At 40.4% G+C, this 25,529-nt stretch overlaps 1 protein-coding gene across 2 annotated transcripts; it reads right to left on the bottom strand.

Moving 5' to 3' along the window:
• Positions 1–287: 287 nt before the first annotated feature.
• Positions 288–25,529, bottom strand: LOC148025374 (diacylglycerol O-acyltransferase 2D-like). Of its 2 annotated transcripts, XM_087692450.1 has the most exons (11): positions 25,383–25,529; positions 24,866–25,207; positions 24,712–24,786; positions 23,159–23,244; positions 5,389–5,493; positions 1,752–1,858; positions 1,435–1,590; positions 1,232–1,318; positions 1,065–1,162; positions 864–951; positions 288–777 (listed from the first exon to the last, which is right to left on the bottom strand). In XM_087692450.1, the coding sequence occupies exons 2-11, from the start codon at positions 25,030–25,032 to the stop codon at positions 676–678; spliced, it is 1,071 nt and encodes a 356-aa protein (XP_087548576.1). In that variant the 5' UTR covers positions 25,033–25,207; positions 25,383–25,529; the 3' UTR covers positions 288–675. The 2 variants fall into 2 exon arrangements, with proteins under 2 accessions (XP_087548576.1, XP_087548577.1); XM_087692451.1 differs by lacking the exons at positions 5,389–5,493; positions 25,383–25,529 and having other exon boundaries at positions 291–777; positions 24,866–25,370.

Genomic DNA, 25,529 nt, shown 5'->3' with positions numbered 1-25,529 from the left:
GAAATATTCATATTTCATCCAATGCTGTTGAGGCTTCACTTGTCATGTTGGCGAAAACTATCATACATTTACTAAATTTCTTTTGTGCAACACAGGCAGTTTGCTGCTATACTGCCAGTAAAACATGATGAATGCTCAATGCTGATCGTCCACGTTCATATGAAAATTAAGGATCTAAGAAAGCAACAGAAAACAAACACCCACAACTACAACCAGGAACTCTCTGTGACCAGATTACACCCAAATCATCAAAAGGAAGACAAAAACAGCATGCACATTCAGACAGACTAGGAATACTTGATTTAATAATATGTAAGACCAGCCAAACTGTCTAACATGAGCTTTTGAATTGCTAAATCTGAAACACTCTCTTCTTTTTGAGTCTCAAATGCTTAGCATCTGAGCAACTCTCTTTAAAAAACAAGCCTAGTTTCATAAAGCTCAATCACTGAGAAGTTCCAATAGGGTAGGATACGAGGGAAAATATACACACCATTGTTATGGGTTTGAATTACTACCTGGAACGGCCTTGACATATTAGATCCTGCATAACCTCAGATACCCCAATGACACACTAAACATTTCAGCTGCCATAGGGCACAAAGCAAGAACTTCAAAGCTTCACATGACAAGAAGATTTGTGCAAGTCATTGGTCCATTAAACCCATATCAACCTCAGTAGACATACAGTGGAACACCAGTGTATCCTGCATCTGCTTTGTACTTCTCATAAAGTTCCTGGAGGGCAAAGATAAAGCTTGATTGCACTTCAGAAACCTGAAATACAAATAAGACAAATGAACGTCAAGCATATCATGTGGCTATCATATCAGCCCTTAGCATTGGAGCTTGTGAATATTGACCTCTTCAGCAGATGGCCTTGGATTTTTCTTCACTTCAATGGGCTTCCCAACAATAACGTGCATTGGACGACGAAAAGGAATAGGGGACCTGCACAATTGATATCATCATATACTAATGACAGTTTCATACTACTGTATAAACTAATAATAGTAGGTCACTGGAACAGGCCAATGAGGGAGCTGATATTAAGCACATCATACCCAAACATGCCCCAAAACACAAGTGGTGCAAAGCGAAGCAGACGACAGATCTGATTGTATACCCTGCCCTTGGGTTTCCACCACTTGTAAACATGGGTCTGTAAGAGAAACAGTCGAGTCATTCGGAGGTAAACTCAAACATACTGACAATGTTCCAAAAAGATTACCTGCCCAAATACAAAACAAGGCACTAAAGGCGCTCCTGTCTCAATTGCTACACGTATGAAACTAACTCTCTGCTTCAGATAAACTACCTGCACAAACAAACCAATTTAAGTTGGTCAGCACGCTTTCTAGAGAAGAACATGCCCATAGCAATTCTCAAAGCCAACACAATTCCAAGCCTGAGAAAGAGCTACTTTGAGAGTACCTCACGGTCATGTTCCATAAAGAGCATCTCTCTAACACCTCCAGGAATCAGAGCACAGCTACAACCATCCTTTAAAAAATCAGTCAGAACCTTTCTTGAGGCAGACACTAGTCCCAACCAAGTCCAAATGTGCCTTAAAATAGGAGTCCTGAAAACCTGAGAAAAAGCCACCACAATTGCACATGTGATCAGATGTAGAAAAGATGACCACAACAATTCTCAGGCAAATTGTATTCTAAACTGACAGTTAAGAAATATATTCAGCCATGCTGAAGCTTTCAAGTCCTGGCTATTCTCTGAGTCTGTTTGAAGCTTACCGCACTGCTTGCCAGACACTTTATTCTTTGTAATGGCAAATTTCCCGTCTGATGGCACAGAGCCACAACGCCCATTGGTATAACAGAATGAGGCTCTACAGCAAAAACTGCTACAAACCAAATCCACACGTTACTAAAAATATATTTATTTAGCTTAAAGTTTTGCAAGTTTCCAAAACATTGTGTTCAAGCATGTGCAGAATGCAGATATTTCCAACCACATGGAAAAAGGAGATCATTTCACACAACATTATATGCAGAGGTAACTTCACATTTCAATTACAGCAAGCCTAGAGCACCAAGCACTTTGCCTAACTTTCTAGACCATCACTAGAATTGGAAGATTTCTCATGGCCAGTTACTCACTGATGCTATTCTCTAGATTTTAGACTCAGAACCAAAGTTTTCAAGAAAACTAGGCTAAGGTCCATTAAATCAGCTTAAAGTGGCTATATATATACATGTTCCACATTGGCAACACATGGAGTATTAAGCAAGGCAAAAGCAAATGGACCAAACATGTCTCATACATTCACATCATCATTTTTACATACAATTTTCCATAATCTGCAAGTATGGAAAAGGTTCCACTGGCTACCATAGATGGCCCTGAATTTTTTTCATTGTTGAAGGAACAAGTTGTAGTTGTAGGCAATCAATCAACAGGTTTGACACCTTGGGCATTCCAAAAATACAAGTTAAACAAAAAAAATAGATACCTAAGGTTTACAAGGAAAATTCTAATCTAGTCAATGCTGTAAATGAATGATAGAATATATAGAATGCTCAAAGGCAAAGCAAGTGGATTAGTCGAAATGTGATGTCCACCGGAAATGAATGCCGAGGTTTGTAACCACCATTCAGAGCTCAGATGATGCTAAAAGTGGCAACACACTGGAAACCAAAATGCAATAGTCTGGAGGGCTAAAACCGGTAAATGCAGCAGTGTAACAAACCAAATATGGCATCAGCTGATCATCAGCAATAGTAGGAGACTGGGCGACAGCTGCTGGAGGTAAAGAAGATGATGACATGGGGCCTGCACTGCAGTAAACACAAGTTGCAGCAACCTCTATAAGTGGCTGATCAACAATGCGGCCTGCCTAGTCTGCAAACACAGCTGTCTGAGAGCTTTAGGTTGTTTCCTGGCAGCAAGAAGCAAAAGGCAGCAGCAATGGGCAGGCCACCAAGGGTTAGAAGGTGAGTGACAACCATGGGTGGCTGTACAGGCACTACAAGAGGGCTGAAGGCTAGAAACAGGGTGCTAACAGCTGGAAAGGACATGGAAAACTGATGCAACCTACAAAAAAGGGATGAACATGATGGCTGGGAAGCCTCTACTTATCGATGTGGATCCTCCCAAAATTAAGGTTTTGGCTTATGGGACAAAAAACTTTGGTAATCTTTGAGCTTTGGGGCTGTTTCAATGAGCTAATGAAGACTAAATGTGTAATGCATTTTTTTAAAGCTTAACACTCTCTTGGCCCTTTCCTCTTCATAAGGGATACAAACAAAGCCCACTACATGCAAGTAAATGCATTGCATCCCAAACAGTCAATGCAAAACCCTCAAGTTCATCAAAGCTTCCCTAAAACAACATCATCATGGACCAAGGTTTCTTGGCCATCCAATGTATGCGCTCATATAGATGAGTCCCATATTGCCTTCTCCATTGGCTGATCAAAGAACCTTTAAGATTGCTGAGCCAATCTTAATAATCATTCTTGCACTCTACCACCACAAAAGTCCACACACTGCACTTGGCTTATACGCTCAATATTGCACTAAAGCAACTAGAAATTCTAGGGCAATGCAATAGCAAGTTTATTGACACTTGGATGAGAGAGGTAGACAATGAATTTGTCTTCGGTATGGCAAACAAAAGTTTATGAAATGGAGCAGCTCTATTGTGGATCGTAATTGAAAAGCAACAACAGGGATTCTTTTCAAATAAAAGATACTAAGGACTTTTTCACCCAATGCGCTAGGTTATTGTTCATGAATTTATTTCCTCTCTGAGATTGACTTTGTTTCAAAGATTGCAATAGCTACCATTGCAGTTGATGTGGAGACATTACAAGTTACTATAACAAATATCCAAGTTCACAAGAAAAGGCAACAATTGTTGAGCAACTCAAATTAAAGGCCTCAATTACAAAAAAATTATCATATGTTTTGACCTAGTTACCACCTCAAAGATAGGCCCAAAGACTTACTAAAGAAAAAGAAAATTTTTTAAAAACTTTAATAGTAGGACAATTGCGCAAAAATCTCCTATAAAAGGATATGTTGAGGGCATTACCATGTGGAGATGTGCTAGGGTTTGCAAAAGAAAACACTAAGTGTACAACAACTGAAACACACAGAAATCAAACACAAATGCAAAAATGCAAAACACAAAACACAAAACGCAAACCACAAACAAAGAAGAAAGAAGAAAACGAAATCTGAAGTGAAAGGATGAATGCTATTAATGAAGAAAAGAGTGTACAAGATGCTCAAAGGTCGAGCTGTCCAACAGGCAATCACTATCATGGAAGCGGGCTAGGGGAGCAATCGAAGTGTGACATCCATTGGAGATAGATCCGGAGTGGTATAATCACCAACCGATGCTAAGATGAGGCTGAAAGTGAAAGGGCAGAAAGCTGGAAACCAAAACCTAGCAGTCTCTAGAGCTGGATCTAGTAAACGCAGCAATGTAACCGCCTGAAGATGATGGTAGCTGATCACCAACAGCAAGCTGGAGCTAGGCGACAGCTGTAGGACTAAGGTCTGATGCAGAGCACCCTGCTGATACAGAAAATGCAGGCTGTAAGGACAGCAGCAGGCAATAACTGATGATGTCAATAGTGTGCAGCAAACGCAGCCTAAAAGAGGGCACCAAATGGCTACGACAGCTGGTATCAAGCATCAAGTGTTGGAGAGGACAGGGCAGCAAGAGAGCTGATGGTGTGGACTTGCAAAACGAGGGATGAACAGAGTGGCTGGGCAGCCCCCTGTTTATAGATGTGGATCCTTCCAAAGTTTGGGTGTTTTGCTTTTGCAACATAGAAACTTTGGTAATATTTGAGTTTTGGAACTGTTTTAAAGAGCTAATGAAGTTTTAATGTGTAAAGCATCTTTTTAGCTTGACATACCACTCATCCTTCTTGCTTTTTGCCATCACCTTGATTGTAATTCCAGCCTACCAACTCACCATCACTGCTTATCCACTGCCATCACCATCATCATCTTGCTGTACTCTGCCACATCTGCATCAAATCTAGATACATCAGCAACATCCTCCTCCACCTAGAAACCGGATCTGTTGCAGACAACTCATCCTCCAGCTGGGTGACACATCAGGCTGCTGTTATGGCATGATTACTGCTTTGTTTGCTGCTGGTGTCACTGTCCCTGTGCCAAAGCCAACCCCACCCCACCAAACCAACATCCTGCAGGCTTGAAGGGAGTGGTATCCTAAGTCACCTTCAAGGACTGAAAGGAAAGATGAACACCATTTATATCTATATCTATCTCTTTATTTATTTATTCATTCATTCATTCATTTATATTTATATATTCAACATCTTGACCAAAGTCTAGATCTCGAATAAGGGGAAAAGTCATCTATCTACTTGAGACTCAATCGATATACCAAAAGTGTAGAAGAACTCTTTTGATGAACATCTCATATTTTTGTATTCCGCATCAATCTCACGAGGATCTTTCTGTAAGTAGTTACGGAATCGTCTTGCCACACCTATCATACAAGTTAAAAAAAAGAAAGAAAATTAGCCAAGCACATACTAGGAATTATCTTGCCCCATCTATCACATACTAGGGAAAAAAAGGCACCAAAAGGAACATATGGCAGGTTTACTCAACCACGGATGTCCACAAGCCCCTCTTGCATCCTCAAAGACCCAACAAAACGAGAGCTTAGTCTACATCTTCCAAAAACTTCCCACTCTTCCATGCAACCATGCTATTGACTTTCAAGTGGATCATGGACAATGGAGCTACTCATCGCATGTCTCCCCTTTCTCCCATTGGACACAATTGGAGTGTCCATTGTGGTCTCCACTCGTTGGCCAAGATTCAAAGTCTTGGGATAGTTCAATTTGGCACTGATAAAAACTTGAATCTAGCTTTTGTAGGTAGACAATGTCTATTTTGTCCCCCGATTACTAAATAGAAGTGGGAAATACTCGAAGATCTTATTGAGCTAAAACACGCTTTACAACTGATTAGCACTTTTAAACAGCCCCAAAACATTCGAAGTCTTGGGATAGTTCAATTTGGCACTGATAAAAACTTGAATCTAGCTTTTGTAGGTAGACAATGTCTATTTTGTCCCCCGATTACTACATAGAAGTGGGAAATACTCGAAGATCTTATTGAGCTAAAACACGCTTTACAACTGATTAGCACTTTTAAACAGCCCCAAAACACGTTTAATTAATGAAAAATGTAAAAATGGTGTGCAGTCCAAGAGAGTTTCAAAGGTCCATCACAACCCTAATTTTTTAGGACACCCTACAACATTTATAAATAGACAAGCCACCCAACATTCAACCTCATCCCATTTGTGCAAGTTCTCACTCCTGTACTGTGTTTGCTCCATCTGCCATCGCCAACCCTCAAATTGCCTCCTATTGCATGTATTCAACTCTCCATCAGCCACACGACAAGTGGCAGCTCTCCCTCTTCATCAGGCATCAATATGCAGCCTATGTTTGGCCTTTTCTACCCCAAGCGGCAACTAGCAACCATCTCCTACCTGCTGGCAACCCCCCTATAGCTGCGTTTCCAACTTCTTGCTACCGCCAACTGCCTCTAGCATCATCCTTGCTGTCACCTCAATCTTATGACCCTCCAATGATTAGTGTTTGGTGTGTTTTATTCTATCACTCCGATTGGTGGTCACAACACTTGGGATTCGTCTCCAATGGACGTTGCTCTCCAACACTTCATTGCTTTGCCCTTGGGCATTTTGTAAACTCTTACATTCATTTACAGCATTCATTCACTTCAAAGTCTCTTTGTTGAGAAACCCTTCACCCGCAGTTTGCGTTTTTGCATTTCTGCTTTTGCGTTTAGGGTTTGAAGCCCCCAAAAGGGGAGCCATCCTAGACTGACTATGCCTATTTATAGGCCCCTCTCTCATTCATTCCTCACGACTGATTCATTCAGTCCGTCACCTCTTCTCTCCAACCTCTCCACCGCCCTCACACCCCTCCAGGTGGACATGGCTGTTCGTGGTTCGTGGCTGTCTTCATCATCTTCCTTGTGCTACAACACCCTTGTTCCCTTGTATCACATTCACTCCATGACTCAGGTCTTCATCATTCCATTCATCTGAGTTTCTTCTCCCATCTTTTCTCTTCTCCATGTTTGTCGAGTTCACTCTGTGTTCCTCCCTACAAACCTTATTGTCTCGTTGGTACGTCATCTTTTGACACTCTTCTCTCTATATTTGAGTTTTGAGTTTTCTGTTTACGTTTGGCATTTTGTGTTTAGGGTTTGAGTGGTCTCTCTCTGAGACTTTGTGTTTCAGTCTTGGTCGTATATGTTGTATTTCCTCAATGTAAACCCTAGTATATCTTCACATGGTATCAAAGCTTATGCTCTTCTAAAGAGTATCCTGTGGTGATTGTGGAAGCTAGTCTTTGTGCGAGACTCACATATGACTCAATTCTAACTCATAATGTCTCAAGCAACTTCTTCCAAGAATCCTATGATGCTCTATCAAGCTTTTCCATCATTGCAGGCTCTGAGAAGACATTATGGTCTCGAGGAGAAAGTAGACACACCTTCACCTTTACCGTCCTCTTATTCACGTTTTGGTCATCTTATAAAGGAAAAGTTTAAGGAGTACTTGTGTATCAAGTACAGTTCGGTTTATACCCCTCCAACAAGTGCTACTGCTCCATCTCAACCGATTAGTGAGATAGCCATCTCTCTAACCTTGGAGGGACCATGACGTTCGAAGCATCTAGCGATCCATCTCATTCATCTCAAATAGGCCTTATGTCAAGTTCGTATAATCCTTTTGAGTCATATGAACCAAACTCTCTCTTATTTTTTCTTTTATTGTGCACAATCCGATGATTTTTAATATGTTAACTTTAATAGAGAAGGCTCTTGAAGCAAATACCCTTCATCAAGTATATCTATGCCATCTATTTTATTTGAGCAAGTAAACCACACTTCTCAACTCCCCCCTATTCTACCACTATCTTCTCCACACTCTAATCTACTTATATCTTCATTCCAAAACCTAGGATTACACTCCATTTCTGCTCAAAGTACACTAGGGGTTGAATCTTCCATCTCAACTCCTAGCACTTTCGCATTTCCCATCCCACCATCTACCTACCCTCTGTTCACTCCACCTCTTTGTGCATCATTAGGGGGAATGCCACCCTTTAACATTGTACCTTCCATATATTCCCACTTTACCACATCCTTACACTCTAGGATGGTTGCGATGGGTATCCCTCTCCCTATCCCCACACACTCGCAAACCCCCCCCCCCCACATGACCTTTCAAACCCACAGATATCCATCCTCTACTTATGGACTATCATTCCACATCCCTTGGGTCACTCCTACCCAAGAATTTCCATCCTCTGCTACACATGTCCCTATCCCTCCACCATGGGCTCCTCATAAAACTACTATATCCATGCCCAATCCCCCATGCCCACAGTTGGAACCATTGTGCACACTTCTTGTATGCATGGTAGGCACTCTGGAATTACTTCTCCAATGTACTCCACTCCACTCTATCCCCCTTATCCACCCTACCTCCATTACACAACTTCTCCATCTCCTAGCACTACCACTCCTGTTGCGACAGCCAAGAATGGTTTCACGAATAAGACTCATTTTAACAGGTCTAATTTCACCACCTGGTTGAAGTTCATGCAAAAAGTGCTTGAATCTCAAGGTCTTCGGGACCTCATTGGTATGAAGCCTATCTCAGGATGAGCTTGTACCTCAAACACCTCAGTACGGTGCTAGAAAACAAGTAGCTGATTCTACTATCGTTCTTGCTCCTCCTACAACAAATAAGAGAAGACCAGATTCAAAGGATACATAAGCTTTGTCATTGATTGCCTTCCTCAGTTAAGAGAGCTATTATACCTCATATTCAATCATGTAGGACCTCTAAAGCACCTTGCAATATCTAGGAACGCATGTTTGCAGCTCATAATGAAGCCAAGATCTTTTACGTACAAAGAGAATTGACTAATGCATATATGGATGAGGGTGACATCATTATTGATTACTTACACACCTGCAAGCCTTATATGAACAACTACTAAATATTAATGAGGTTATTTTGGATACAGGAGGGATGAATGTTACGCTGAATTCACTTCCAAAGTCTTATCCTAGGTTCCACACCTTGCTAAATCTGTCCTTTTTTTTGTGGGGAGGGGGGGGAGTGTGTGTGTGTGTGTGTGTGTGTGTGTGTGTGTGTGTGTGTGTGTGTGTGTGTGTGTGTGTGTGTGTGTGTGTGTGTGTGTGTGTGTGTGTGTGTGTGTGTGAACAACCCCTTACTTTGTGGAATTGGAAGGCCTCTTATTACAAGAGAAACAAACTCAGAAAAATGTTACCGTGCATTCAGGTGATGTAGCCATGATCTCTAAATATTAAGGCAAGGGTAACCAAAGCAATATGTAAAAAATCAACCAAAGGCTGATTGACAGCCATCTAACAAGGCTTCCCAAGACACAAAAAAAGACAAAGAAAAAGGGGAAATGCCACTACTGTAAAAAACTTGAACATTACATTGATGAATGTAGGAAAAGGTTGGGCAAAGAGAAGAAGAAAGACTCCGCTTTGGCTGTCCAAGAGACATCCGCCACTCGATCTTTGAATGGAGATGCTACAACCATTTTTGTAGAGAAGGACTATGCATTCTTGACATACAATTATGACACTTCCATGGATGATTCTGCATTTAATGCTGCTGAAACACAACATATAATAGTGGGACATCCATATCTTTGCATTCAGCCTCTATATACATCTCAAATGTATATGGTCCCATGAGGACACAAGCACTTGGGGGTCATCTCTATGAACTTTAAACATATGGTTGCTAAGGCAAAAACTAGTTTAAAAGTGCACACACTTCACACAGATAGAGGGGAATATATGTCTTGTGCTCTTGAGACATTTCTACTTGATTAGGTATCATAAATCAATCCAATGTGAGTATGACTCCTCAAAAGAATGGCATTGCTAAAATAAAACATCAAACTCTTCCGAAAATGACCAAATGTACACTTAAGAGCTAAGGGCTGCCACATAAGTTTTGGTTAGAGGGTCTTCATGTTGAGAGAGAGCGATTGCGGTTGTGCAATGCTACATTGGATGGGTGACAAGACAAACCAAACACCTGCATATGCTTGCTATCATGGGAATGGCAAATAGAGTTGGGCCAATTTCAGCCCAAGTTGGAGCATGTCAATTGAGACATGTCTCGTATGTATGCTCAAGGATGAGCATGTGGAGACGAAAAGACTTTCGCATAGTTGGCACCTTTGAGGCTTCTCAGGGAGAGAAGGACACCCAGATTTGGAGCTCAAGTATGCGAGCCAAGCAATGAGACGAGTGTGCTTGTTCAAAATGACTAAGGGTGCAAAGTTAGCTCAAATGAGACTTATGTGTGGTACTATGTCAACTAGTCATGTTGACCTGCAATATCTCTAAGAGTGGCGGATTGTAGCAACAAACTACAAGTCATGATTTAGGTCAAGATAGTGTACTGCAAAAGCCAATGCGAGAGGTCATGAATCTCTCTAGCAGCAAACATAGCAATAGAATGAGTGCCATCAATGATAAGTGGGTTGCTCTCTTGTGGTGGTAAAGGCCTTTCTTTTCCTACTACCAATAACTACTTATCTTCTCTTGTTTTGGCAACATTGATAATGATTCTACAATTGAAAAATCTGATGTTGCTACAAGAGAAAATAGTGGTACCTTGACTCGGTGACGCAACCAGTAAGGCAAGGTGACCTATTTCTCATGTACGATTATTGCTTGTCTACGGATAAGGAAAGGACTTGTGAATAATAAAAAGACCCATTCCCATATGTGTGCACATGTGTATTTGTATGTGTGTGTGTGTGTGTGTGTGTGTGTGAGAGAGAAAGAGAGAGAGTTTTCTTCCTCCCTCCTAAAAGGATAAGGACTTTAAAGGTAAGAGGAGGAAGAAAAAGTAGAAGGATGAGGCGATAAAATATGATAACGACAAATAGCTCTCAAATTCAATAATTTTAAATTAATTAAAACCTTGTCCACACCTACAAAGTGCTATGATGTATGTTTGCATAACCTTGTGCATTAAGGGTAATTGTACCAAAGCCTAGTGCTCAAGACTAAGAATTGTATTTCACCCAATGGTAGGAGGATCCTTTGCCTGAGCCCACCTAGAGGCTCAAAATGAATGTATAGATATGTATGTAAATCTCGACGTGTATTCGAGAAAATGTTGCACAAAAATCGGCTTGTGGTAAGTTCTTTGCCCAAGATTGAGATCTCAAAAGGACTTTGTAAATGCATGGAATGTGAGGCATGCAATGTTAGATGCAGGAGTGGCTTTGTCAGGCCTTTCCCAAACATTGCAGTAGTTTAAAAAGGGCGGGGTGGATTCGCCCGAGCAAGTGGAGCCCAAACAAGCATTGGTAAACACACATGAAGCATGCATACGAGAACTAGATGTGTCTAGCCATGTGGTAGCACTCCAAAATAGCATTAAGGGGGAGTGTTGAGAAGTAGCAATTGCGATTGTGCAATGCTACATTGGATGGGTGACAAGGCAAAGCAAGCACCTCACTTAAGAGGGGGTGTTGAGAATGTGAGCTCGATATTTGTGGATATGTGTGTGGAATATGACTTATCATTGTTGGGTGTGCAATCTCATTTTGTCACCATGTCTTTCTTGTTGGTATATTATAATCCATCGTGATTATATGCTATGTTAGTCATACACCATGATTAACCCCACATTGGGATTGTAAAAACTTCAATGTGCTAATCATGTCTTGAATCATGCACCAACAAAGGCACTAAAGACTATCACACATTTTGGGGCTTGGCATGGAAAGAAACCAAAGGTTGATTACTTTCAAGTATTTGGATGCATAGCTTATATGCATATGCCAGAGGAGCTTCATAGCAATCTTGATGACAAGGCTATAAAATGCATTTTTATTGGCTACAATTCGGAAAGTAAAGGCTGTCAGTTGTATAATCCCACATACAAAGAAAGTGTCTATCAATAGCAATGTAATTTTTGCTGAAAATGCAGCCTTTTTGCATGATCAATTTGATATGCCAACCACCTATGACTTTGAGTGATGTACTTGAAGGCGTCTTGCCACTTTATTTAGGGTCCAAGCCTATTGTAAATGGCCAAACGGATTTATTACAGTAAGTTGTTGCTACACCACATGCTTTCGAACAACAAGTACTTGGTGATGCTTTACCTCTAGCAATGGAACATACAATGCAGCAAAAAAGGGTTGTTGTAAATGCAGCAAAAACAGTCCCAAGATTAAGGTTGCCACATCCAATGGTGCCTGATTAGTATCGTCCATTACTAGTATAGTACTAATCAAACTAATAAATCTTGGACCTATGTGCAATGAGACAAAATTATACATATAATTTTAAGGCATGTACTTAATGTTGGGACTTAAAATAATACACGTCAAACATTTAGAGTCTTTATACCAAGAGTTAACATATTGAGAGCTTGCGAATAGAGGATAGAGAGCCTAAGGGTGGAGGTACGGCCAAGATGGAGTAAAGGAGAGCTTGAGGGAGTAAGGGGTTGGAGAGCTTGAGATAGAGGATAGAGTTTGAGAGTAGAGAGTTTGAATTTTAGTTTGAAATTAGAGAGGGAGAGAATATATTGCTAGAACCCCTAAGAAGCAGCCGCTTTTTTTTTTTAGGGGCGGGGGGAAAAGGGGAAAAGAGAGATTGGGAGTAGAGTAGATAGAGAGTATATAGACATGTGTTGTAGGAGGAGAAGCCTCAATTACACCTACAACTACCCCAAAAAAGTAACCTCAAATGGTCACAAACAAGCTTTTTAAACAATCAGACAGTGTGGATAGAATGCCATCGCACATGTCGTACTGGACAAGATGGATTGGACAAGTTGATCCGTCTGTTAGATGTTGATAACTCGACCCAAGATGGCCATTACAAACTCTCCAAGAGAGTAAAATACATGCTCCCTTACCTCAATGCACTAGAAGGGCTGCTAGACAAACAACACATCATGCAAGGGGGGCTCAGTTGGCTAATCTTTCGAAAGTAGATGATTCTTGTGATGAATATGCATTTATGAGCCCACTATTAGATGATAATGAGCTTGCTTCCTTGGAAGAAACCCATCAGAATGTACATCAGATGCAAGCCATGCAAAAAGAATTGAATTCCATTGCCACCAACAAGACTTGGCATTTTGTTGAGTTGCCACTTAGCATGAAATCCATTAGTGCCAAATGTGTCTATAAACTAAGCACAAGGTTGATGGTATTATAGACAAATGCAAGGCATGTTAGGTAGCCAAAGGCTATGCACAAAAAAAGTGCATAGATTATGAGGAGACATTTGCTCCTACATCCCGTATGAGTACAGCCACGTGTGTCATTACTATGGCTGCAAACTACCGTTGAAAAGTACATCAGTTGGACATCAAGACGGCATTCTTAAATGGTAACCTACATGAGTATGTTTATATGTCACAACCTCCAAGGTTTGTGGTGAAAGACAAAAAGCACATGGTTTGCAAATTGCAAAAATCTCTTTATGGCTTAAAACAAGCTGGTATGCTATGATTGTTGCTTATTTGGCCAGCATTGGTTTCACAAGTAGTCCAACTACACCAACTCTCTACATTAAGAATGAAGAGGAAAACCTGCTGGTTATCATTCTATATGTTGATGATATACTACTCACCGAAGCAAAAGAGCATAACATTGAAGATTTCAAGACTAAACTGAAACGTGCTTTTGCTATCTCAAATTTGAGCTATTTACACTACTATTTGGGGATTCAATTCACCCAAAATCATAATAGCATCATCATGCCGCAATCACAATATGTAGATAAGCTTTTGCATAGGTTTAATATGCAAGATTACAAACCTATGTGCACTCCTATAAAGCCGAGGCTCAAGCTGTCCATGCATGATGGTTAAGCAATGTCTAATGTTGCAATTTACAACCAAGTTGTTGGCTATCTTATTTAAATTTGCAACACACATCCTAATATACAATTTGCAATATCCTAGGTGAACAGGTTACGCACAACCCACGGACAATACATTGGCAAGTTGTCAAGTAGATCTTCAAACATTTGCAAGGTACTCTACTTAGTCATATGCTTTATTATTTCTCAAGAAGAAGCCTTGCGCTAACAAGCTTACAACAATTCAAATTGAGCTGGTGATTCACCCACTAGACAGTCTGCTAGTGGATACTATTTATTTCTCCGTCGTCATGCATTTCATAGCTAAGTAAAAAACAACCTACAATGGCTACCTCATCTTGTAAGGATGAGTATAGGGCAACCTTCATAGCAACAATGGAATGTGTATGGATGTGTAGATTGTTGGTTGATCTACAGATTCATTGGAGGGTCCTACACCCATTCTTTCAAATAGTCAAAGTGCTATTACAGTGACACTGAATCCTACACTTCATGGTCGCACGAAACACATTGAGATACATTATCATTATGTTAGAGAGATTCTATGCATGCAGGAGAGATCAGTTTGATGTATGTTCCTACACAGGAAAACATTGCCATCATTTTCACCAAAGCACTACCTCATGAGAAGTTTGAGGCTTTTCGAAAGTCCTTGAACTTACTATCCTTTGGTGATCGATCTTCCTGTACTTTCATCACATTGACACTAGGGTGTGTTAAAATTTGCCAATTCTATGGATAGTGCCCAATGTTTTTAAGCAATAGTTTACAATGTGAACACAACTAAGTTAATAAGTTGTGTCACCACATTTAGAGTTAGTTCTAAGGTTACTTAACTTCAATAGTTGAGGGTTTGGTCTACCTTAGATCTAAGGTTGTACTTCCATACTATCACTTTCAGTACAACAATCTGTCTTTTTCAACTCACATTGTCTACTCTCACTCTCATTTCTCTCTCTTCCATAGCTGGTGCACTTCCAACATCAACCCTTGGCAGTGTTCTTGAGTTCTTATGTTTCTTTATTTTCTCGCAACCTCTCGTGTAGTGCAATCTTTTATAGCAATCTTCTACACGACCATTGCTGAATCCACTTCTCGGACATTTGGCTTAATTGTGCACACATGTGAGGAGCACATGTGATATGTAAGTCAATAAAGTCACAATGACAAGCCAAGGACCCTAAGTTAACAATAGATGTCAAAGGCAAAAGTTGTAACAAGTAATATTTGTCAAGTACTGGTGGGTGCTTGGTGTTAGTTTGTGCCTAGGTATTTAAAAAGCCATTAAATATAAGTGGTGGCATTAGGAACCAAGCATTAATTCATTAACTAATGTCAATTCAAGGACTAATTAATGCTAAGAACCACTTGGGGTCAAAATGGCCAAGCCAATTTAATAGTGGATTAGGCACTTTGAACTTTCTGGGTAGGAATAAAGGGCTGAATTAATTTTCTGAATTATCAATTCTGAAAGTTAATTAATAAACTGAAATTTCCTATGGCAAAACCTTCCCATGCAAGCGAGAAGAGGCTGGTGGGAGGCTACAGAGACCATTCTGGGCTATGTGGGAGAGGAGGAGAGCTAGTCAACTGTTGTTCCCAACCAATCCGAAGCAAATTGCAAGCACCTTGGAACAGCAGACAACTTGATCAGGAGGGCCACACAGCTGTCAACAGATGCTGATAGGAATTTCTGGTCCCAATGCAACAGGCAACAACATTAATGACTCTCATCAAGGCAACAACAGATTTCAACCAATTTTGGTCTCGGCCATCAGAATTTTCTCTCTCCCCAGTATTCTCTATCAATCTCCAACCAATTCCATTCTCAGCAGATCTCAGCCATTCTCAGTAAAATTCAGCCTTTAAAAGTGGACAATAGAAGCATTTGCTGCTGTAAACCATAACTTACAGCATAAATCTGGGTTTACCAGCCACCCATCAGGTCTTGTGTTCAAAAGACGAAGGCCTAGAATTCAATTCCAAAATTTTAGGAATTTCAAGAAGAATTCAAGACATTGTCCAATCACAATTGAATCTGATCAATGGGCAAATCAGATTGAAGACTTACTAATCATATTTTATAGCAAGTAGCATTGGATTGCAAAGGAAATTAGAGCAATCTTAGTGTACTTCTTCCAACTATAATATGTCAGAGAAATACCACAAGGGGCGATAATTTTTGGGGCCAATCGTGAGTCTACTTCTTAAGACTAATTTGTAACACTTGAATTTCAATTTATGTGAATTCATTGCTTGTTGTAATTAGAGCTTAATCAAGTCATCTACCACCTTTTTGGAGGAAGTAAGGCTGGTTTCAATGGGTCTCCTTCCTAAAAGTAGAATTAAAAGCATTTTCTTATGTCTCCCACCAGTTTTACAAGTTGCTTGTGTGAGCTTTGAAATCCAACACCAACTAACCTCAACCAACTCCTGATCCCAAAATAAAATGGCTAAGCACAACCAAACAATGATAAACAAGGCACATTGTTTGCTCGCATAGCAATCTGACACCGACTCAACTCCCCATCCCAAAACAAGACGGTTGAACACAAACCAAACAATGATGAATATGGTACATTGTACGCTCTTTGCAACTAAATTGCCAGAGTGCCTATGGTCAAAAAGTAAACACCTCTGTAAGTCCATAATTTACTCTTGACCCACCCATAGAGACTTCTACTCCTAGACCATCTCCTCAAGACATGTTACCTTGTTGATATCCACAAACCATGCAAGATTCAAGGATTCTTCCACTAAACCCGACGATCCTAGAAGATGTTCTAGGACCAAAGTCTCATCTTTCTATGTGTCTCTCATTCTAACAAATTATGTAGCCTAGAACATGTGACAAGAAGCACTCAAGCATTGCCATTGCCATCTTGCCTTATAAGTTAAGGCTTAAATCTTTTTCAAACATGTTAAAGCATCATCAATCAAATTCCTTGCCACCATGATCCATGAAAGCACAAACAACCCACCAAGAGCCGAGCCATTATGCCTATATGCATAGTAGCTAAGAAACACGTTTCTTTGAATTTGAAGCTTACGAAATGTCAAAATGTTTATGAGAGTAAAAAACGTAGGCTTTTTTTTTTGGGTGAGTTGGAACCCAAAACATGGTTTTTTTAACAAAAACTATTGGGCGATGTTACACATGATGATGATGATGTGTAGTGACTCGTGAGGGCTCAAGATTTTGAACGAGAGACTAATTATTATCACTCAAGCTCAATTGGCCATTCTTTGTTAAGAGAAAGTTCCATAAAGGTTTAGAACATTTTTCCCTAGTCAAAACTATTAAAAATCCCTATATAATAAAACCTACCTTTCTTATTATACCCCTCTTGAAAGAAACTTACAAAAAACGTTTCTGACGTTTTGTTTCTAAACGTTTCTAACATTTCTAGTTGCTATGCCTATATGCAATAAAAATGGAAGAGGAGGCTAGCCTAAAATAGACCCACCCCCTCCTAAAATAACCCCCCCACCCCGTGTAACATCCACAATGCCCCTTCTTACACTATGATGGTGCTGCCCTCATGCTGCCGAGAAAGAGAGAGAGGTGTATTAACATCTAGCTATCTCTGAGTAATGGCATGTTGGTCATAGTAGTCTTTATGCAATAATCCCTATTTTCTTGAGCAGCCCACAACAATACTTCTCAATTTGCTCTAAAAGGGATGTAAAGAAATGCTCTACCACAAAAAACATCGAAACAATTGTATGACAAACGCACAAACTAATACAAAACATAGTTAGGGTTAGGGTAACGCAAAGACAATGAACATATTGAATAGAATACAACGCTGAAGAATATTGACTTGTATCTCGAGGACCAAGGCAGAGACTATGAGCTGCCGAGTGTGTCGTGCTTTGATAGATCCCAAGCCATAGTAAGGCAGCCTCCAAAGATGTCTAGCAACAGCAAGCATAGCAAATTGAAGCTAGATCACAGTTAGATGTGCAGAGAAGAGAGAGAAAACTGCAAATACAGCAGCTGATGATGACGTGGCAGCTAGCAATGGACCTAGAACAGAAAAACACAACTGGCTGATGATGTTGTAGGCTAAGGCAGCAGCAAAAGACAATAAACACAAGCTGTCTAGACACATGGCAGGCTGGGCAGCAGCGACAGACTGCAAACGCAGGGGAAAGGAGTCATTGGAGGTGGTACACAAATAACTCAACATCACACGTAGAGCTCTGCACGTAGGACTGTAGATGCCACCCCAACTTGTGGAGGTTAGGCTAAGCCTAGAAGAGCAATGAAAGTACCTGCTATTGGCCATCCCCACCCCCCAGAACACAATATAAATGAGTTTGGGAATCTCCAAATTCCCATTTTTTGAATACTAAAAAGGTAGCACTCGGATAACATGCCCATAAGTTTCTCAAAACCATATGATGTGACCTATCATTGGAAAGAGCTTGAAAAATGGAATCTATTGAGCGATAGAGCGCTCAATTTGGAGTTATAGTGTTCAATGGCTCGCAATAATCATCTGCCCAGCAACAGTCAGTCCAATGACTGAAAACAAGAGCAATCTGCAGTAGGAGGCTAGATAGCAGGTGCCAATTGATGGACAGCAACGGTGGACAGCTTCAGCTGAAATATCCTCCACATACAAGGTGTGGACAAGAAAGCTCTAGCACTCCAAAGCTACAAAAACAAGATTAATATTGGATGGAGGGAAGCATACCTATAGAAAGTTTGGGTCCTCCCAATTACGGCATGTGTTTATGGGACACATACACTCTCTGGGAATGCATTTCTTTTTAATAAAAGGTTTAATTCATTAACTAACTAAGTTTGGGGGATGTTTAATAAAGCTAATGCATTTTTAGCTCAACGAGGGGGGCACCACGATAAGAAGTGAAGGGCAGCAATGTCTCCTAGAACTTCTTATTGTACTACTACAAATTCTTGCATTGCGTTGTATCCAACTTATGCCAAGCAGACATGACGTCTACTTTAAAGGTACTTGTCTACCAAGTGGAAGCAAATAATTGCTTAAACTACATCCCAATTGACAGTGCTCTCCCTTACATCACAAGTGTGGGCAATCACTACAATCGATTCCCCTTTCAAAAATGTAACTACTTTTCAGATCTTAGAGGATATGGTGAAGTTACCCAAGTCGATGCTTTCAATCTATATTGCGCACCACTAAAAGTCTAAAACATCGCCCCTTTGCCACCCTCATCATAGTCCTTAGCTTCCCCCTTCGGTGTCAAGTTATCATAAATTAACGGCTACAAAAAGGGTATATTTGTTGTATTAGCATTATGATCAGCACCATGCGAAGAATTTGCATGACCAACATTCATTCCTTGAACCCCCCAACACACCAAGGGATGCGCCATCACCATGCTCTGTTGGTTGCTGTGTACCATAAGGATTTGTGCCATACATTCCCATAGAGGGTCCTCAACCAGCCATATTAGGAAAAATCAATCCACCACAAAGTACCCCGTGTGCCCCATATGGTGAATGACCCGACTTATCACAAATTACAGCAAGCAAAAAATACACAGATATGAAAATGAACACTTTCCCACTTAATCTTGGACGGGTGATGCTCAATTGGCCCAAAGAATTGGCGCCCTTTGCAGTAATTTTTTTTCAATTCGTATTGCCAAAGGCTGAAGTACAATGAATGGACTGATTTCCTTTGATCTTCAATATAATGGCTGTCATAAATGATTGGCATCTCTTGCAATCCATTTGCCCCTTAATTGTCTCATAATCCAAGCACAATTGGGTCTTCAAGCTCTTCCATACACACCACAATAAATGGAGAAAAGGCTCACCCCTTGGATTAGCTGCATATTTTTTGTATTCGCCTGCTACACCAAGTGCAAGGTCTTCAATAACCAGACAATGCTCTCGAGGTGACTAAGAAAACCTTGCTTCTACTATAAATCAGGATTTCAATAGCAATTTCTGAAAATGGCTAAAATTTGCTAAGGGATTATCAATAGATAAGAAATCCCAAGTTGGAAATGGATGACAATTGCTAAGGGATGATCAATAGATGAGAGAAGAAATTGAGAATGAGGAAGCTAAGAGGAGAGAAATCTCGAATTTTTATCACAAGAAAGTGCTCAAATCTAATACTGCCGTGCTGAAAATGGTTGCTTAACTAGACCCACCATCAACAAGAGCCCTATATGCAATTGCATGCCCCTGTGGGGCCCAAACCTACAATCACCAAACCATAGACGACCTTTCGAGGCTGTCACCTACCTTCTATAGCCTCCTAATCAGCTAGCAACGACTCTTGCAGTCTCCAATGGCTAGGCTAATCATCACCAATGGCTAGAAAAATGTCACAACAGTTCTCTCTCTCTCTCTCTCTCTCTCTCTCTCTCTCTCTCTCTCTCTCTCTCTCTCTCTCTCTCTCTCTCTAGCTTTAATTAATTAATTTTCGATAGTCTTTGATGGCTAGGATCATCACCAATGGCTAGAAAAATGCAACAATAGCACTCTTTTTTTTTTCATAACAGCAATAGCTAGCTAGCTCTCTCTCTCTCTCTCTCTCTCTCTCTCCCTCTCTCTCTCTCTCTCTCTCTCTCTCTCTCTCTCTCTAGCTTTAATTAATTAATTTTCGATAGTCTTCGATGGCTAGGCTAATCATCACCAATGGCTAGAAAAATGGAACAATAACACTCTTTCTTTTTTCATAATAGCAATAGTCTCTCTCTCTCTCTCTCTCTCTCTCTCTCTCTCTCTCTCTCTCTCTCTCTCTCTCTCTCTCTCTCTCTCTCTCGCTTTAATTAATTAATTTTTAAATTTTGGTTTCTAAAAATAAATCAACCATTGATTAGCCCCTACCCAGGGACTAGCTAGTGTCAATGCACATTTAATATACTAACCCCCATGGAACATATAATTGTTCCACACATGAATTGGCCTAAGACTAGCATTGATTAATTAATTAATGCTTTGTCCCCAATGCCGCTATTAGACATTTCAATGGCCCAATCAATCGTCTAGACCCAAACTGAACCAAGCACCACAAGTACTTGTATAGCATAACTTTACATAACTTTTGCCAATGTCACTCATTGTTCACTTGGGTTGTGACTTAATTGACTTGCATTTCACATGCGCACAACTTAGTAATGATAAAGCAAAGCATGAAAAATACACATCCTCATGACACCAACTAGACATATGGCATATGAACAACCTCCTCAATCAGCACCTTTCGTAAGGCTTATTGGTTTTGCACACCAAACACATTAGACTTCTCACCAAGGGCTCAACTATCCACTCTTACAAGGGATTCTGATGCAACCATAGTCATATCCATTTCTTCCCCGTGCCATGATTTTCCTTCGCAAAAAGGCCTACTGAAGAACATGCATAATGGTGACCACACCATTAGGCTAGCATTTTCTAGTTTCCTTTGGGTGCATTACACTAATATATCGTTAGGTTAGTCACATTCACTTCCATTCTTAGCTTTTTAGGCCATTCAAGTCAAACCCATAGCCTACCTATCATAAATATCATGTACGCAATGCAAAAGGGTAGACGCAGCCATTCCTCCATGAGGGTATTGTTAAAGTGGTGCCTTGCTACATGAGCATATCCCTTATGCATTACTCCTTTACATTCACATTGTGTGTATAAGTTGGGCGCCTTGGTTGAGTGAACTTACAAAAGCAAGCCCTCCACCAACAAAAAATCCATGCATTACATAGCATGATTCCCTTTCACCTCATCTAGCTCGCTCACCCAAGTTATTGAGCAACTACCACCCTTATTACCTCTACTATCACCATTTACTTCTTCTATAGCTCTACACTGATAGCCTGGAGTGCGGTTGTGTACTATTGAAATTTGAGCCTTACCTTTGTATGAACCAAGGAGCCAATCTCCAATCGAGAGAGAGAGAGAGAGAGAGAGAGAGAGAGAGAGAGAGAGCCAATCTCCAATTGAAAGCCTTGAGTGTGGTTGTGTACTATTGAAATTTGAGCCTTACTTTTATATGAACCAAGATAGATTTATTTTGTGAGTTGATGTTGGGCCATAAATTGCTACAACGATTTCGTGGGTAGGCAGTCAATGGTGATTCACAAACAAAATAAATCAAGTCACAAAATAAATCACTTCATCTTTGTGACTTTGCCTAATCTATAACCTTGAGCAATAAACAAGATAGAGACTATTCATTGAACTTAAGCAAGGTATAAACAGTCTGTACTAGAGCAATTAAGTCCAAATATACACACTTTGTTAAAGTTCACCTATTCCCTACTCAATGCTACTTCTTGGACTCCTTATTTATTTCCTTCAAACACTTTCTTATGATTTGTTAGCATTTCTCATAAAGGCATGCTAAAATAGTATGGGGGGTCTAGTCTGGTTTTGAGAAGTAAATTACCCTCTCTTTTTCTCCGAAACAAGACAATGCTCCAATGCACAACACGATGTCTACTCTTGTTCACTTCAAATATTCTCTAGTTAGGTGATAGTTTACACACTAAGCTCTGACACCTTAAAATAAAGATGAGCATCTAAGAAACAACTATTACTGTGGCATAAAAATCCTATGAAACCAAGTAAACCCTTAAAGCCATAAAAATGTTCCATATGCAAAACCCATGAAAGCAAAGAATATGTTCCATCTATAAGCTACGTTAATCTGAAAAGCCAGACACATAGGTAGAATGAGCATGGGCATTAACTAGTGTCGTTCATTGCAGTCATTGAAAGGATGCAGATTGGAATTCATGGCACACAAAGCGCCAACACTAAAAGTTTTGTTGCACCAAATGTAAAATGGCTGCTACCAATAGGCACATGGCTATCAACTCTTCATGACACCCAAGGGCCGAGACCACAACCATGATGCAAACCAGGCTGACATGTACTACTGAAAGCAAAATCATGCTGCTTGCAGTAAAAGCTGAAGTGCCTGAATGCATCGCACTACTAACCATAAATCATATATGTAACACATATCAGAAGCATACAAAATAGCAAAAACTGTAACCTATACTTTGATAACTGCAATTAAGATTTAACATGCATGCTGCTTGTCTACTTCTGTCACCAAAGATCCTTTCTCTCAAAATAAGATTAACTGCTACAATGCTATTGAGAACAACTACAATAGAGCAATGACATAAAGCAGAGAACAGAAGCAGTATAATGCCAAAGAACATCTTACGGTAAGCTCGCTTGGGGTCCAAAGCTTCTATGTCCTCTATTATTGTGGTAATTGGAAAATGACTAGGCCCGTGTTTGCATACAAAGCTGCATCATCATATATATGGAATTAAGCTGTGACATCAAAGTGTCACAACACAGAATATATAGGAAATGATTGTTTGCCTTCTAACAGAAAGCAAATGACAAAACAGACTTGTTGAATTAAATTTCTTAAGACAGCTTTATCATACTGCATGTGCAATGAGAGGCCAATCTAGTGAGGTGCCTCTGTGCAAGGACAATAGGATAAGAATGAGCTGTGGATTGTTTCTTTCAGATTAGAGCTATAAGCAAAAGGAGTGATAGAAACAGGTCTCCAATGAACCTTTCCCATATTCAACTCATTTGATGTTCTACCCTTGCATCAGCAGAAGATTAATACTGCAAAATGAGAAAAACACTGACACCCTGCTTTACGTCTATGATTTCTATAATCTCAATTGAAGAACCAAGCATTTCTGCAGCAACTTCTAGATTTCACAATGTCAAACACACATACTAGCCTACAAGAAATTCAAGTCAGTTTCAAATGTCATTTAGTTAAGCTCCATTGACAAAATGCGAGTCCATCAACTAATCGAGCATGCAATAAAAAGACACACTGACAAAACCCTCTTTCCATCAAAATGTTCTATCATGTGATCTTTCAGGCGCCTGATCATCAGTAAAACTAAGTGCTTCCTTTTGGGAAGCCAAGTGACACTGTGCCTGCCAAAAACTTATCCACCTTAAGTTACAATTGGTTTGTTTAGCAAATTTGCTTCCAAAACTGTCTGCAAGATCAACCCACATTACTACCTAGTAACAGACCAACAAGCAAGTACACCTGCCAGCTGATTCAGGTCAAACCCAAAAACTTTTAAGCTGACTTTTGTGTCTTATGCCCAAATAACAATCTAAGAGCGCCATAATGTGCTTTATGTGACAAGATGGCTAACAGATTAGCAGGAAGTTTGAACTAATGTGCACATTCCCTCTGATCTATATTTTTCTGTCAAACTGGCAGCTCAAAATACTCTTGACCCGGTCTTCACTCAGTCTATGGCAGTTCAATTCTTTTTTAATCATGATAGACTGAATACCTACATTACAAGCTTTATCAATGACAATACAGGTTCCTCTACAGTTTTACACGTGCATCTGTATGCTTCCATTAAAACTGTAGATAACCTCAACAGGGACAATGGCAATCGATAAAGTTCAATGCTTGTTCCAATGTCTCAGAAAAAGCCATCTGTCATAATGCCATTGTTTCACTTTGTACACAGAAGGCTCGTCATCCACTATAATATCCTTATCGCACTTGGTAGTTACCAAACCTATTATTAAAACTCCCAAAACTTTAACTATGTCTTAAACCTCTAAACCAAATGAATTTACCTCAATACAATAAACTACACGATCAGAAGGTCCATTGAGATCAAACACCAAAATTGCATTAGATCTACCCTTGCAAATAAAAGTGCAAGGAGCCATAAATTGAAAGAAAAGGTATGTGGGTGGAGAAAATACTTTGCTACTTGTGTTGCAACAGCACTCTTCTCATATAGAGGAGCAAACATAAGTGCAATCATGACTGCTGCCAACCTACAAAAATATAGACATGAGCTGTGGGCTGCACAGAAGCAACTTGAAGAATCTAATTTGGAGAAGCAATGCAACTTACGTGCAGCTCCATCGATATGGGAGCACAAACAGGACGAGAATAAGGAGTAGGACCGTCAAATGGATGGGGCTGAGCCACAGAATAACCGCCAAGGTGCTTTTCCACCTGCTGGTCTCGGAGCTATGTAAAACGGTTGGCCGGGCTTCTTCCTTCGTGTCACCGGCCATTGCTTCCAAGGGAATCTAGAAGGCAGAAGTAACCGTCTCTGCTGGAACTCTACCTTCCGATCTAAAGCAAGCTGTCGGGCCGTTCGTTTAAGCTTCATGCGCCGTAAATTGCGAAGCCATGAGCTTGGAACAGGTGCCGGATAGAAAGAAAGGCAGCTTGCTGCTGCTGTGGCACCTGCCACGCCAAGCGCCGTTCAAAACATTCTCTCTCTCTCTCTCTCTCTCTCTCGCGCACGCACAACAGGTTATGGCCGAATCATAAGTCGTTCCAGTAATTTAGGCGAAAAGTGGAGCTGATTGTGTAATATATATAGGTTGAGAGAGAGAGAGAGAGAGAGGGAGGAGAGAACCTTCTTCTCTTTCTCGTTCGGGAGGGAAAACCAAGAGAACCGGCGAGGAGATGAAGCCAAAAAGCATGGCAGGATGAACGCCGATAAAAGATGTCTCGCGAGGATGCCGACTCTCTTGCCATTCTCAACCATCCATGCATTCATTCA

This window comes from Lygodium microphyllum, chromosome 14 (assembly GCF_053477565.2).
Source record: "Lygodium microphyllum isolate KBCC chromosome 14, Lygodium_microphyllum_v1.1.10, whole genome shotgun sequence".
Classification (NCBI taxonomy): domain Eukaryota; kingdom Viridiplantae; phylum Streptophyta; class Polypodiopsida; order Schizaeales; family Lygodiaceae; genus Lygodium; species Lygodium microphyllum.
The sequence above is the reverse complement of the archived record's forward strand: the minus strand, read 5'-3'. Positions and strand labels throughout refer to the sequence as shown.